The following is a 16,225-nucleotide window of genomic DNA, read 5'->3' on the forward strand; positions in this document are numbered from 1 at the left end:
GATCCAGTAATGTCACTATTTGGTGTTGTACCTACAGGTATACATTTGAGCAGCTCACAAATTAATGTATTGTGCTTTGTGATGTTGCTAGCTAGACGTCTAATTTTACTAAACTGGAAAAATAAAATTCCTCCTACTCATCAAAACCTTCTTAGAGACGTAATGCAATATTTACAATTAGAAAAAATTAAATATTCTTTAAGGAAGAAGGAACAAACATTTTACTCAATTTGGCAACCTTTTATTAATTATTATAATGAGTAAATTTGGACGGCCCTCCTATTGCTTGATTTGATATATTTTTACTTAATACTTAATGTATGTGCAGGTTTTTTTTTTTTTTTTTGCTTTGGTTGTGTTTTTTTTTTTTTTTGTTTACAGTCATACATATACAAATTGTATATATGTAAGTGATTTGTATAAAAATGTTGGAAAATGGTAATAAAAATAACTGAGAAAAAAAAAAAAAACTTACTCTGGGGGGACCGCTAGAATATTTTAATCTCATCACTGAAAAGGTTAAATATGTATTATTTTGATTTTTTCCCAGCATTTCAAAGCGAATGAGCTGTGATCTGACCTAGCTGAAGCACAAAAAAGCTCAAATGTTGGGGTTGAACAGAGAAAACAATGAAACAACTTAATTTTAATGTAGGTCTATATTCAAATTACATTACATGTACAGGGTATATGTCACAGTTATACTACACTAACATTAGTATTGTAAACTGAAAAAAAAAATCAACAAAACCAACAAGTGAGACGTGAGCTTTCACATGTTTTAACATTGTACATTTCTAGACAATGTCTTTCACTCACTGATTTAGCGGTTATCAGTTTCATAAATTAAATAAAGATGACTAAAAAAACAATTTATCTAGGCTATTGTGGGCAATGATTGAAGTTACATAACAATGTAATCTAATAACTATGCATAAAAAAACTGGCGGACTTAACCATAAGGCAAAGGTTAATGAAGGTTAACGACTGCCTAAAAAAACCAAGCACCCCCAAAATTATTTTTATATATGAGATGTGTGTTCAGCATGGAAGCACAAGTTGTTTGTGGTGTTTATTACATCTGCGTTGAATGTGCTTCTTGTAGCAATAATAGGATTTCTGCGATACAGAAAACAGGGAAAATATTCTGGAGTACATTAATAAAAAAATGTATTCACTGTTTAATGCAGATGGTCAGATAAATGGCACAGACTCGTGGTTGTGTAGCACTTTGTACAAAAAGGGTTTGTTTGATGTTTATTGCAATTAAAGATAGATTTTTTTTGGCCTTCATTTGATTTGTATACAAATTAATACATCAAGCTGTTTTTTTTTTTAAATTCAGTTCAATAGATATGTTTTTGAATAAACCATTAAAATAAAAAGAAGCACAGAATTTGGGCCATAATAATTTATTTTAATTCCGAAAATTTTGAACCGAAAAAAAAAAAAATATGGATTTTGGATCTTAACTTGGTAACAATTAAAATGGATTTCATAGGACCCTACAAATGAAAATGTCATGCATCTGAAGCTGTATTTTAATAATAAGCAACAGTGTGTATTATATGTTTATTGTTTTAAATGGTGCTCACTCATTTCTGTGAAGGAATCATGCAGTTACTTTCCACACAAGCAAACTTCATGTTTGCTTGAAATAATCCTCAAGCATCTAAATGTATAATTTCCTTCAGTTAAGTTTAAATTTGTAATTAAAATAAATAAAATAAATGTATTTTAAAGTTTATAATTTTATCAACCTTGGATTGTGTAGACAATTGTTTAGTGTATAGGGCCCAATTCCTGTATTTTGCTTGGGGCCCCCAAATCACTAAACCCGCCCCTGCTAATCATATCACTTTCACTGTACAGAAACAGAGCAGAGAACATTTACATTATCAAAGAACATTTTCACTGAAAGTCTACTTCACTTTCGCTGACACTCATCTATTCTCTTTGCTCTTCTGCAGCATGAACACAAACATGTAGTTCTCCATTGTTGTTGGTGTTTGTGTTACATGACGTAGGGTTGAGACGTGGGGTGATGACATCATTGTTTCACAAAAATGCAAAGGTGTCATTTTAAGATTTATCCACTCTGGGAACCGGTTTCAAGAAATAGGGATTTCACTCTCCCAAAACACCGGATTTGTCTGGACAAAATATATATACCACAGGAAAAATGTACATATACAGCTAAACGTGTCTCCGTTTGTACGGGGCCTTACTGTGATTGTTTTATATGACTGTTTATAACAAATGACTAAATTAAATGCTTCCCACGTACAGTGCAGTGATACGGTTCCTCTCCAGTGTGAATCCTCTCGTGTTTTTTCAGATTTGATGAATCACTGAATCTCTTGTCACAGTGTGAACACTTATAAGGTTTCTCTCCAGTGTGAACCCTCTCGTGTTTTTTCAGACTTGATGACACACTGAATCTCTTGTCACAGTGTGAACACTTATAAGGTTTCTCTCCAGTGTGAATACTCTCATGTGCTTTCAGATTTGCTGACTGACTGTATCTCTTGTCACAATGTGAACACTTATAAGGTTTCACTCCAGTGTGGATCATCTCATGTGATTTCAGATTTGATGACTGACTGAATCTCTCGTCACAGTGTGAACACTTATAAGGTTTCTCGCCAGTGTGGATCCTCTCGTGTTTTTTCAGACTTGATGAAACACTGAATCTCTTGTCACAGTGTGAACACTTATAAGGTTTCTTGCCAGTGTGAATACTCTCATGTGTTTTCAGATTTGCTGACTGACTGAATCTCTTGTCACAGTGTGAACACTTATAAGGTTTCTCTCCAGTGTGAATCCTCTCATGTGTTTTCAGAATTGATGACTGACTGAATCTCTCGTCACATTGTGAACACTTATAAGGTTTCTCGCCAGTGTGGATCCTCTCATGTCTTTCCAGACTTGCTGAATCACTGAATCTCTTGTCACAGTGTGAACACTTATAAGGTTTCTTGCTAGTGTGAATACTCTCATGTCTTTTCAGACTTGACAAATCACTAAATCTCTCGTCACAGTGTGAACACTTATAAGGTTTCTCGCCAGTGTGGATCCTCTCATGTTTTTTCAGACTTGCCGAATCACTGAATCTCTTGTAACAGTGTGAACACTTATAAGGTTTCTCTCCAGTGTGGATCCTCTCATGTCTTTTCAGATTTGATGACTGACTGAATCTCTTGTCACAGTGTGAACACTTATAAGGTTTCTCTCCAGTGTGGATCCTCTGGTGCTGTTTTAAACTGCTCACTGAACTAAAAGTCTTTTCACACTCAAAGCACATGTACTCTGTATCAGCAGTATGTGTTTTCTTATGTACTTTAAAACTTTGCAGATGCAAAAACCTCTTACCACACAAATGACTTGGATGTGGCTCCTCCTCTGCATGATCTTTTAAGTGTTTCTTCAGAAGTGAAACCCATAAAAACATTTTACCGCATTGATCACATGCATGCTGCTTCTCACCAGTGTGGATGTTCATGTGTCTCTTCAGGTTTGCGGATTGTTTGAAACACTTCCCGCACTGATCACAAGAGAATGGTTTTGCTCCAGTATGAATTCTCATGTGACGCTCAAAACCTGTTTTGTGTGTGAATCTCTTTCCACACTGAGTGCAGGTGAAAGATTTCTTGACTCTTTTTTTCTTTAAATCTTTCTGTTTGGTTTGAGTGCAACTCATTGGTTTTCCTCCAGTTTTGAAATGATTTTTCTCCTCAACTTCATTTGATTCTTCATTCTCCTCTTTTTCTTCAATTAACTCTGAAATAAAAGTAAAAATTATTTTTGGTAACTTGTTAAAAAAAGTGAACATAAAAGTGACCCCATTCAATGTTTAACATCTGTAAATACACAATTAATTTTCGTTGCTTCAGATTGTATGGGAACAACTCGATAAAATAACATAAAATGAACATGATGTTATTTTTTCAATGCCCTCTACACATTTTGAAGCATCGTTGTACTTTGGAGTCAATTTGACCCCAGGGTCTTTGTTCAGTTCAGTTCGGTTTAATTTATTTATACAGCACATATAAAACCACCATGGTTGATCAAAGTGCTTAATGTCCGGAAAATAAAAAATAAAAAGTCACACACAAATTAGACAAATACAGTAAAAACATCACAATGTCTCATCTCAGCTTGAAATAAAAGCCAATACAGGTGTGTCTTAAGTAATGACTTAAAAATTCCAACAGTCTGAGCAGTTCTTATGTTTACAGGTAAACTATTCCACAAATTAGGTGCCACCACTGAAAAAGCTTAGTCACCGTTATTTTTCAACCTAGTTCTCTGTACATTGAGGAGCACCTGATTGGATGACCTCAGTGCTTTAACACGAGCGTGGACATGTAAAAGCTCTGATAAATACAGAGGCACCAACCCATTTAAAATCTTAAAAACAAACAATAAAATCTTGAAATCAATCCTGAAGAGGACAGGAAGCCAATGTAGAGAAGATAGGACAGGGGTAATGTGCTCATACTCTTTAGTCCCAGTTAAAAGCCGAGCTGCTGCATTTTGGACTAACTGTAAGCGCTGAAGATATGACTGATCCAAACCAACATTTAAAGGGGGGGTGAAATGCTCGTTTTCACACAATATCCTGTTAATCTTGAGTACCTATAGAGTAGTACTGCATCCTTCATAACTCCAAAAAGTCTTTAGTTTTATTATATTCATAAGAGAAAGATAGTCTGTACCGATTTTTCGACTTGAAAAACACGACCGGCTGGAGGCGTGACGTGTGGGCGGAGCTAAAGAATCACGAGCGCCAGTAGGCTTTTGCGTTGAGAGCGTTTGGAAGTTGTGACATTACCGTGAGGAAAAAAAAACCATCATCCAAAACAAACCATGGCTAACAGTCAGATTCAGCCGTTTATTTATGATCTGAATTTATGATTCAGATCCCGAGGCTGAAACTGAACGAGAGCAGCAGCAGCAACGACTTGCTCCGAGCGGGGCTCGAACCCGGGTCTCCGGCATGGGAGGCGGACGCACTAACAAGGAGGGAGAGATATTTTAAGCAGTTTTACTCACCGCCTGCGGTTCCAATACACGATCGTGACCCTTTTTTGTTAGGATTGCATCATCCTTAAGAAATAAACGATTCGCAAATCCGTCGTCAAACTGGGCCTTGTTTGTAAAACAAGCATCTTCGAAATGCAGGGAACAAACACAAACACTTGCACAACTCCGTTGATGCTCTTTAAAAATAAACTCCATCCACTGGTCCCTTAATGCTGTTTTTTTTTTTTGGTAATCTGTGCAGGGTTGTCTTGCCCTGGCAACCAAAAACACACTTCTTTTGTGACATTTCGCGACGCTCTCGCTCTGATCAGTGAATGTCTGTGCTCTCAGTACTCTGCTATACGGGAGCGCGCAGCTCTTCCGGCAGACGTTCCCTTAGGACCCATATAAGGAAATTCCCATCCATATAACGTCACACAGAGCCATACTCGAAAAAAACTTTACGAAACTTGTGACAAACCGGAAGGAGTATTTTGGGAACAAAAATACCCCTTCAAACGTACAAATTAATTTTTGAAACTTTGTCCATGTTTAGCATGGGAATCCAACTCTTTAACAGTGTAAAAAACTCAGTATGCATGAAATAGCATTTCACCCCCCCTTTAAAGAGTTACAGTAGTCTAGTCTAGGTGTTATAAAACATGAATTACACTTTCAAACTCCTTACGTGGCAGGTAGGGCTTGACTTTAGCCAATAGTCTCAGTTGAAGAAACTGGCATTTACAAAAGAACTACTCTATTTTTCAAATTTAAAAGCACTGTCAAAAATCACACTGAGATTCTTGGTAAATAGACAAACATACACACCTAAATTACCAAGTGCATCTACACAAGCCCTTAAATACCCAGGACTACCAAACACAACAATCTCAGTCTAATTTTCATTAAGACAAAGAAAGTTCTGATCCAGCCAGAATATCCAGAATAACCTTTGTCATTTGCTTTGACAGGCAAATAAATTTGTACATCATCTGCATAACAGTGGAAATTGATATTGTGCTTTCTAGAAAAAACCCTAAGAGCAGCATGTATGAACAAAATAACATAGGGCCCATTACTGACGCTTGGGGGATGCCACAAAAAGAGGGGCAGTAGATGATGAAAATTCACCAAGGTGAAAACTTCTGTACGTCAAATATTATTGAAACCATTTAAGAGCTTTGTCCTTAATGCCGACACACTGTTCAAGTCTAAAATCTGTGTTAATTATAGGAAGTCGTGGCCTAGTGTTAGAGAATCGGACTCAAAATCGAAGGGTTGTGAGTTAGAGTCTCGGGCCGGCAGGAATTGTAGGTGGGGGAAGTGTTCTCTTCTCCACCCTCAATACCACGTCTTAGGTGCCCTTGAGCAAGGCATCGAACCCCCAACTGCTCCCCGGGCGCCGCAGCATAAATGGCTGCCCACTGCTCCAGGTGTGTGTTCACGGTGTTTGTGCATTTCGGATGGGTTAAATGCAGAGCACAAATTCTGAGTATGGGTCACCATACTTGGCTGAATGTCACTTTCACTTTAATTAGCCCTTCTCCTCTACTGAGATAATCCATCCACCTCACAGGTGTGGCATATCAAGATGCTGATTAGACAGCATGATTTAGGCCTGGGCGAAAAATCGATTTAATTAATTAATTTGAATTTTTTGTTACAGGCGATTTAAAAAATAAGTAAATCGAGTTTTTGTGTAATGGCGCATTTTTGGCTCCCCGGAGCTTCTCTAGCGTTAGTTTCACATGGCAGTATGGCAAGCAACAACAAAAACAACAACATCATAGCACACATGAAACAGCAAGCGACAACATGGCTACCGGTGAGAGTTGGAAGTTTGGTCCCAAGAAAGGAATAAAATCATCTGTTGTTTGGAACTGGTATGGGTTTGCTGCGACAGACGTGGAGCAAGAGACCCCAGTCAAAAGCAGCAGCACCAGCCGAATATGAAAATGGGGGTTACATTTGTCTTGCCTTTGATTAGGGCCGATCGTTAATGCGCATCTCGTCAGTAAAGCCGTTTTTTTAATCAGCGGTAAGTTCCCTCAGGTGCATGATTTCACAACGAGCAGCTGTTACTACAAGGAGCCATAACTGAGAAGATGCGTAAATCCACGTTAATTTTCAGCGTTTATTTGCGCATCTTCTCAGTTAACAAACGGCTCTGTTTAGTAACAGCTGCTCGATGTGAAATCACGCACCTGAGGGAATTTACCGCTGATTAGAAAACCGGCTTTACTGATGAGATGTGCATTAACGATCGGCCGATCGTGAACGGAACAGCCCTACTTTTGATTAAATAAAAGCAAAATTTGCTTTAAAGCTGCGGTAGGGAACTTATGACGCTCTAGCGGTTAATAAACAGAACTGCTTGCGTCTTGCGGAAGATCATCGTAGCCGGAACTACTTCTCTCTGTTTATGTCTATGAAGAATCACAAAGGTACTGGGTTACTCCGCCACGGTACCCCTGAAGCAATCTAAAATAGTCAGAATATAAACACTTATTATAGGTGCAGCCTAGTGATTCTGGACAAGCCAAAAACACGGTTTGGAAAATGGATTCATCGTGTACTCGCTTATTATATACATTTTTCTACATTTTGAACACAAACAAAGTTACGGACCTCAGCTCTGATTGGTTATTTTTTACCGGGAGCGATGGAGTTTCTGCAAATGGCAATAGGACCACTGGGAGGAGCCAGAGGAGCTTGATTTTTTTCACAGATTATCTGTCTCATATTCTACTGTCAGGATATAATGACAGGTTTAACAAATATGTAAAAAATATTTTTTTTACAAAAGTTCCCTACAGCACCTTTAAGTTGTCTGCTGTTTGTACTTATTGCTTTCCTTAAGTGGGGGGGAAATCGGAAATCGAATTAAAAAAATAAAATCGGATATTTTATTTTTAGGCTATATCGCCCAGCCCTAGCATGATTATTACACAGGTGTGCCTCAGGCTGGCCACAATAAAAGGCCACTCTAATACCACATTTCCACCACAGGAACTAGGGACTTCGGGCTGGTACTCGGTCCACTGGAGGAATCAGGATCTAAAAGTTCCAGGTAAAAAATGCCCCTCAGAAAGTCACTGCGGGTGAGGTAGTACTTTTTCAAAGTTCTGGATGCATCAAAGAGCATGACTGCTGAGTTTGTAGTGTTTGTTCTACCATAAAAGCAGTGTGCTTTAGTTCAACGTGTGGTATTGAAACCTAGACCTGGTCCAGCTTGTAACCTGGGGGCCCGCCCTCCTATGGCTTATCCATGTCAAATTATGTATTTACGTGTTATTTATTGACAACCAAAAGCGACTAAATTTTAATTAATGATAAAATAAAGATTGTATCCTTCTAGTTGAATTTGAATACAGACCAAAGAGTCCCTGTTAGATTAACCCAAAACAAATTATATTTTATGTTTAACCACTAAAGAGACATCAGAGTCAGATGCAAATATCAGAAGGACTAGCCGGGGTGAGAATGCTCTCAGCGAATAAATGTGCACTGAGCTCCCACTGATCGTGTGGAGATGACCGTCTCCGAAATCAGCGAAACCCATTTTTAAATGGTTGCTGTCTTTATAAATAAACCACAGATGTCAGGGCCCCAAAACACTCCAAAACACCAGATAAGTAAAACTTTGTAACCCTACTGTAGGTATGTGACAAATTGACCTATATACTCACGAGCGCTTTGTTCCCGCGGCTGTGTTCCCAGCAGTTAAGCAGTGCCAGACGCGTCGGTGACTTAGGAAATATGTCTTCTCTTTGCTTTGTGAATACCTCTAAAGCCCATATACTAGTGACGTAAATTACTTCATGTTGATTCTCACATTCGAATTTCAGAGATGGCTGTCATAAGAAGAAAGTTATAAGCGAAGCAACATTTCTCTCGTGTTTGGCATCAAAATCCGCTATGAAGGTGTTTTTTTTTATTTTTTTAAACCCAATACTTTTGATAGAATATACATTTAACTTGAATTAGGTGAAATTTGGGATTTATTGTAACATTCGCATGTGTGTGTTTTTTTGTTTTTTTTTACGATCCACAAGCAACGTTTTTGTCAAAAGCAGAATCGGCCATTCAATCATACTGCCTTCCCAAACTTCTGCCAGTTTTCATCAATCCCTGCAGTATTTTTCAAAGTAATCATACAGAACCAAGGTTTAGAATATCTAGATTACATTATTGCCATAATTTTGTCAAACATATAAATAAATACCATGGATGGTTATGGATTCGTTTAGGAACAACTGTGCTTCTGGTTGCCTGCTAGGTCACGTGACCCATTTCTGGCAAGCTGATTGGCCAAATCTGACAAAAATTTCAGCCCATGTGTGCTGTATTATTCTGCACAGAGTTGGTAAAATTGAATTATTTTCACAATTACTGAAATATCTTTTTTTTTTTTTCAAAAGTAAATTAAAGCAGCAAAAACAACCAAATTTCTGTAGTACTTGTAGGCTTACAGGTATATATTGTATATTACTATTTGAAATATAATATAAATATCATATTATACTTAAAAATAAATAAATATAATTATATACTTTTGATATGATATCATATTTTTAAAAGGCTGATTATTTTTTTAAAAAAAAATGTTCAGATGTTTGTATTCATCTGTTCTCAGATTGTAATATCCAAGAATGTACTTGTAGGCCTCATTGTTTTGTGTTCTGAAAATGAATTTCTTTGGCCTACTGATGTTTATTCTTAAAAAAAAATTCAACATGCATGCATTTATTGTTTTCTAAATGATAATTAACAATCAATTAATATTACTGTTGAGAAATAAATAATTGTCTATTTTGTAGGTATTTTTACTAATGGGCAGCCCTTCTTGATGAAACTATGCCAGTGGTGGGAAAATAACTTGACTTCCATTATCATCCAAGGTGAGTCATTTTTCATCCTAACTGAAATAAATAGAATTATGGAGTAGTAGTCTTAATTTATTTTAAATCATAATGAAAAACTGGAGCAGGATTAGAGCTTCGATCTTCTCTGCCGATATTTCCCGCCATCGTCCTCGGGCCGGGTCGGGTCGGGTCGGGCCCTTGATAAAGCACGTCGCGTGTCATGCGCAGCGTCTCGTCCACTCGCAGTATCGCATGCGTGAAGCATCACACCTGCTGTGCGCGCTGTAGCCTACTATTCAGTAGATTAAGTGCAACATGGAGCGTGAAGAAGCAAAGAAAAAAAAACAGGAGAATTAACTTTGAGCAAATTTGGAGGAAAATCGGAGGTATGCAAACATTTTAAACTAGTCGTGGGGAGTGACAACATATGTGTTGGCTTTGTCTCGTGCATTAAATGCGTCACGCATACATATATACATACAGCTCCCCCCGTAGCACAGCAGCACCTGCGGTAAAATAAAAAAATAAAAAAAATAAAAATCTGGCGCCGCGTGCTCGGCCTTGGTTATATTATAATATTGCTGGGCTTTTTATTACCTACACTGTGGTGTTTGAATTATGCAAATAGACCAAGAAACGAGGAAGTTATGATATTTTGAGTTTTATTGTTTTAATTAGGTACAAAAATTACCCCTAATTTCCGAATTTAAAAAATCTACAACTTTCTTAATTATCAGACTTTAATCATTTTAAAAACACTAAATGTATTTTTTTTTATCTAGCATATGATTATTGATGGTTATGATTATATATACATTTTCTAGTATTGATTTTTTTTTTGTCACATACCTACCTAATGTAACATAACGACAAATATTAAGGATGAATGGAAAATAAATTCCAACCTCCTTGTTCCTCGTGTTTTATTCTCCAGGTTTCTGGTTCCTCATGGTTTATTTGGCAGGTTTCTGGTTCCTCCTGTTTTATTCTCCAGGTTTCTGGTTCCTCCTGTTTTATTCTCCAGGTTTCTGGTACCTCATGTTTAATTTCGCAGGTTTCTGGTTCCTCCTGTTTTATTCTCCAGGTTTCTGGTTCATCATGGTTTATTCTCCAGGTTTCTGGTTCCTCCTGTTTTATTCTCCAGGTTTCTGGTTCCTCGTGTTTTATTCTCCAGGTTTCTGGTTCACTTGTATTCTCTTCACTCTCTTCTTTAATAAAATCCATCTTCACAGCAGCAGCTCCCAGTTCAGACGATACTTCTCCAGATATTCCTGCTTGATTCAAAACTTAGTCACGACTGAGGATGCCAATATAACAGCTATTTACTGACCTGATTCAAAAGCTGTATTTTTCTCTTAAAATAAAGATATATATATATATAACTGTTTGTATTAAGACAGCATACTGGCATAACAACAACAGAGAGCGTGGTATAAACGGATAAACTTCTTCTTCTGAGGTTTAATAGTGTTTTTCAAACAAACGAATGTGTTTAGCGCCACCCGCTGGACTGGAAAGAAAAGCGACGCGGCAAAAACAGGACTTCGCCAGTTCGTTGTCATTTGGGTCGAACACCAAACAGAAGTGAGGATCCCTGTGCCCTACTCCCTTGTAGAGCCCTTAAGTGAGTTATTTGAAGGGTGTAGTACATTACTGTCTGCGCGTCCGAGCAACATCCAGCACTACATCCGTTGCTGAATGAATGGATAAATAAATAAATATTTACTTGTCTAATTTTCTTATTTTAAATTTTCCTTCTGTCAGTTTGGTGTTTAATACAAATAAATTGATATAAATAAACACAGTATAAAGAACATTTCCCGCTGCTATCCTTTGATTTTAAGTTGTTTTGTGTTTGAGAAATAAAACCAAAAGCTAAAAATGTTTCTGAAGGTGTATTTATCAGTGTCTTATATATCATTATAAACTGACGTGACAGACAGTGATTAACCTCATTCTTTTGTTTCTATATAGATAGACATTTGCATAGATGGGCGAAAATATTCACCTAATTTTGTAAATGAAGCCAATATTTGCATTAAGCACAGAGTTTTCACTTGTCTATAACTTAAAGGGGGGGTGAAATGCTCATTTTCACTCAATCTCCTGTTAATCTTCAGTACCTATAGAGTAGTACTGCATCCTTCATATCTTCAAAAAGTCTTTAGTTTTTATATTTATAAGAGAAAAATAGTCTGTGCCGATTTTTTTCGGAAAAACACGAGTCCCCATTTGAGTTACTGTATGCTTGTACATGTAATAAGCTTGTTACTTATTATAACCCGGTGTTGGCTGGGGGCATCTCCAGATGGGATAATCTTTGACCCTTCAGAGCCATGTCCTTTTGGGCTGATTGAGATGAAATGCCTGAATGTTAAAAGCTACGTTGACTGCCCATATCTGAAAATGGAGTCAGGCAAATTAGAGCAAAAAAAAAACAAAACATGCTTACTACTGGCAAATACAGGGGCAGATGCTAATTACGGGAATGGATTGGTGTGATTTTGTAGTTTCAGCCGAGGAAGACATGCTCATCCAAAGAGTTTACAGAGACAGTGATGTTTTGGATACAATCAAAGAAAAAGTAGACCGGTTTTATTTCTCTGTCTACATACAGAAATGTCTAATGCTTCAGAAGTAGGTGTTAATAGTGTTTCCAGTTACATTTTGTATGTTCTTCTGTGTTACCATTAAATGTGAAAATTAAACATAATTTTTATGATTAAGCACAATAAATGTATTATGACACTGCACCCCAAGAAAAAGACCAGTCATTTATTACCATTGTCCTTGAGAAGGTGGACGTCTCTGGCACTACAACTGCCTCTTTAACAACTGTAAAGTGCAAATCATTACATGACCATGCTTGTGATTTTTAGGTGTTTTTTTTATTTTTATTGTTGCACCTTCCAGTTCACAATTTATAAAAATGTTTACAAATTATATCAGAGACAATTTACAAAGTGATAATGTTATTTTTATGACAATTGTATATTGAACACAAAAATAGTTAATATCGATCTCTTTGGGAGAAGATATGGCTACAGTTTACAGTATCTAATTTAATAATCTCCATTTCTTGACCAGAGGTCCATTCCGGTAGTTTGAGAGGAGACAGGCGACGGTGAAGATTTGGTTAATGCTCCCGGCAATGGAGAAAGGGATAGTGGTATCAAACAGTTTATTCTCTTTAACTCTTCTAATTGACCTTTCAGTCTTCACCCTCAAACGGGCAATGGACTGCGTCTTCAGAACATCCACCTCTGACATTTGGGCCCTCTTGGAGAGGAAGGCAGGACGATGAACAGGCCGAGGTACAAGGTCATCAACCAAGAATCCCTTGTCCACCATTATGGCCATGTCAGGTGTTAAGAGTGATGTAATCCCTGACAGACGAAACACCTCCCTGTCGCTCATGGAACCCTCAAAGAGTGCTGACACAAAAGTCAGTGCTCCATGAGGGGACATGCCCACCATAGCCTTAAAGGTGCAGTGGGATTGTAGTTTGAAAAAACTTCACTCTGAAGGAGAAGGGAAGAAGGGGTTTGACACCGTAGCTCTGTACAATCAAGCACTACTTGTGTGTCACTGAAGTTGGGTGGAAGACTGGCCTTCACAGCTGCAGGTGACATCCATATACAGACCGAGCCCAGTAAGCTGTAGAGGAAGTTGGCCCAGGTCACAATGATCCGGCTGACTGTTGCTCTGTGGATGTTGAATCTATGAGCCAACTCTCTCTGGGTACAGCCAGTGGACAGGTATGTGAGGAAGAGGAAGAACTCCTCGATCGGCAGCAGTTTCTGGGGGAAGATGAGTTTAATGAGTAGGGGTGTACTAATATATCGCAATACAAAAATGCAACAACAATATCTAACGTGGACCATGAATACCCGTTTTGTCTAAAGTTCACCCAAAATGAAAATTACTTGCCATGTGACAGAGTGCAAGCATATTCATATAAAATAAATCTATATGTATTGAATCATGAAATGAGGGTGTCATTACACGACCATCGGGACCATGACGGGTTGCTCGAGGTCTTCATTAGGCCCCGGCGGGTCAGGTTCTGGACTTGGTAGTCGAGATCGGCGCTCCCAAACACCGGCCCGTGAAGCCGTAGTGTAATTATTCCACTCGAATAACGATGCAACTGAACCTACTGCTAAAACCCGTCTACCCTTAACGGTAGTGTGAATTTCCTTCGCGTGGAAATGTCGGCTGCATACCTTAGTATGGGTGGTCACCGAAAATCGTGCCCTCCTAATTTTGTGCAGCCACTGCGCACGAAGGTTGGTGTCCTTCAGAAAGCAGTGGAAGCTCAAATGGGTGTTATATCGACTTAAAGCAGAGCAAAGTGGCACACAGCAGTGATCCTTAGATCCACCCACAGTTTTTAGAAACTTAGATGTGTCACGCACATTATATCTCTTTTTTCGTACAACAGCTGCACCACTCATCTCGTTTATTTATAGCGGATGGGGGTGAAGTAAACCGGAAACCGATATGCCGACTTCTGACAATAGCGGAAGTTTGTCACTACATTTGTGCCCCTCACTCCCGGGTCCTTTCTGACGCTCCTCGCACTCGCTCCGAGCGGGGCTCGAACCCCGGTCTCCGGCATGGGAGGCGGACGCACTAACAAGGAGGCTAAATGGCTACCGCCACTAGCGTCTGTACACTTAGGGGTTTTGGAAAATGACTAAGTTCCACTTTATGGCGTTTTTTTTTTTTTTTTTAAGCTGTACATGTGGAAAGTGCAGTTTGATGACAACATCGAATGTTGTTTACTTGATGTGCTTACGCGCCGATAGCTAAGTTAACAACACAGAGATATTTTAAGCAGTTTTACTCACCGCCTGCGGTTCCAACACACGATCGTGACCCTTTTTTGTTGGGACTGCATCATCCTTAAGAAATAAACGGTACGCAAATCCGGCGTCAAAATGGGCTTTGTTTGTAAAACAAGCATCTTCGAAATGCAGGGAATAAACAAAAACACTTGCACAACTCCGTCGATGCTCTTTAAAAATAAACTCCGTCCACTGGTCCCTTAATGTTTTTTTTTTTTTTTTGGTAATCTGTGCATGGTTGGCTTGCCCTCGCAACCAAAAACACACTTCTTTTGTGACATTTGGCTCTCGCTCTGATCAGTGAATTGCTCTGCTCTACAGGAGCGCGCTCTTCCGGGAGAAGTGCCCTTAGGACCCAAATAAGGAAATTCCGCTCCATCTAACGTCACACAGAGCCATACTCGGAAAAAAACTTTCCGAAACTTGTGACAAACTGGAAGGAGTATTTTTGGAACAGAAATACTCCTTCAAACGTACAACTTAATTTTTGAAACATTGTCCATGTTTAGCATGGGAATCCAACTCTTTAACAGTGTAAAAAACTCAGTATGCATGAAATAGCATTTCACCCCCCCTTTAAATTAATAGCTTAAATTTACAAACTGAGCCTGCAACCCAGCCAACATTTCCATGTGGGCCCCATGTGGGTTTTTGGTGGGCTGTCAGTTGGGCCCTGCATGGGCAACCCAAATGGGACCCGTACACTTTTGTCCATAACACTTTCTATGAAGCCCATATTTATAATACATTATAAGGGTACTCTTAAGGCATAATGAATGCACAATGCATAAAAAAACGTATGTTATATCAACTCATGAATAATCATAACAATTATAATACATCATAATACAATACAAAATATAATTCATCATGGTTATAAGTTTAAGAGTATGATTATGTATAACACACAATGAACACCATATTAATTACTTAATTTTCAGTATAATGGACTGTATCATATCTTGACATTGTTTAAGATCATATTTAAGATCTGCACAGTATCTTACTACAGCTTGTGAGTGCTTAGATGTTGAGTGTTACTTGAGTGTTTCCTTTGGAGCTAATGTTAATTGATGTGAGCTTAATACTCTAAACTGAAAAAAAAATTCAATCTTTTATATGGTTACATTTTATTTTGATGGTCCCCTTAATCAATCTATTATAAGCAACTTTGCCACTACATCCCAACTAACTCTCACTGGAGTATTAGTATGCTCAAGAATGGTAGAATCTAGTATGGTAGAGTAAGCTGACATACTGATGTCAGTTTATCTGTTGGTTGACCATCAAAATAAAGTGTTAGCATACATTTACAGTAGCAGACATAGTAATACTCCAATGACCGCTAGTTGATACAGTTGCAGAGTTACCCAACAGCTGTCTAAGGGGTACCCTCAAAATAATCAAACTGATATTACAATAAAAATAGTTCAAAGCAAATGTGTCATATTACAACTTCATCTGATCTGATATCTGATCTTA

General features: G+C 38.1%; 1 protein-coding gene across 1 annotated transcript in view; it reads right to left on the reverse strand.

Annotated features, from left to right (window-relative positions):
* Window positions 1-10,854, reverse strand: part of LOC113093309 (zinc finger protein 239-like) — a 56,625-nt gene extending 45,771 nt beyond the window's left edge. The window contains exons 1-2 of the mRNA XM_026259115.1: window positions 10,799-10,854; window positions 2,353-3,780 (exon numbers count right to left, since the gene is read on the reverse strand). Of these exons, the coding sequence (XP_026114900.1) occupies window positions 2,353-3,700 (1,348 nt within the window). The 5' untranslated portion in view covers window positions 3,701-3,780; window positions 10,799-10,854. The remainder of the gene's footprint in view (window positions 1-2,352; window positions 3,781-10,798) is intronic.
* Window positions 10,855-16,225: the final 5,371 nt, after the last annotated feature.

This window comes from Carassius auratus, unplaced genomic scaffold (genome assembly GCF_003368295.1).
Source record: "Carassius auratus strain Wakin unplaced genomic scaffold, ASM336829v1 scaf_tig00214963, whole genome shotgun sequence".
NCBI lineage: Eukaryota > Metazoa > Chordata > Actinopteri > Cypriniformes > Cyprinidae > Carassius > Carassius auratus.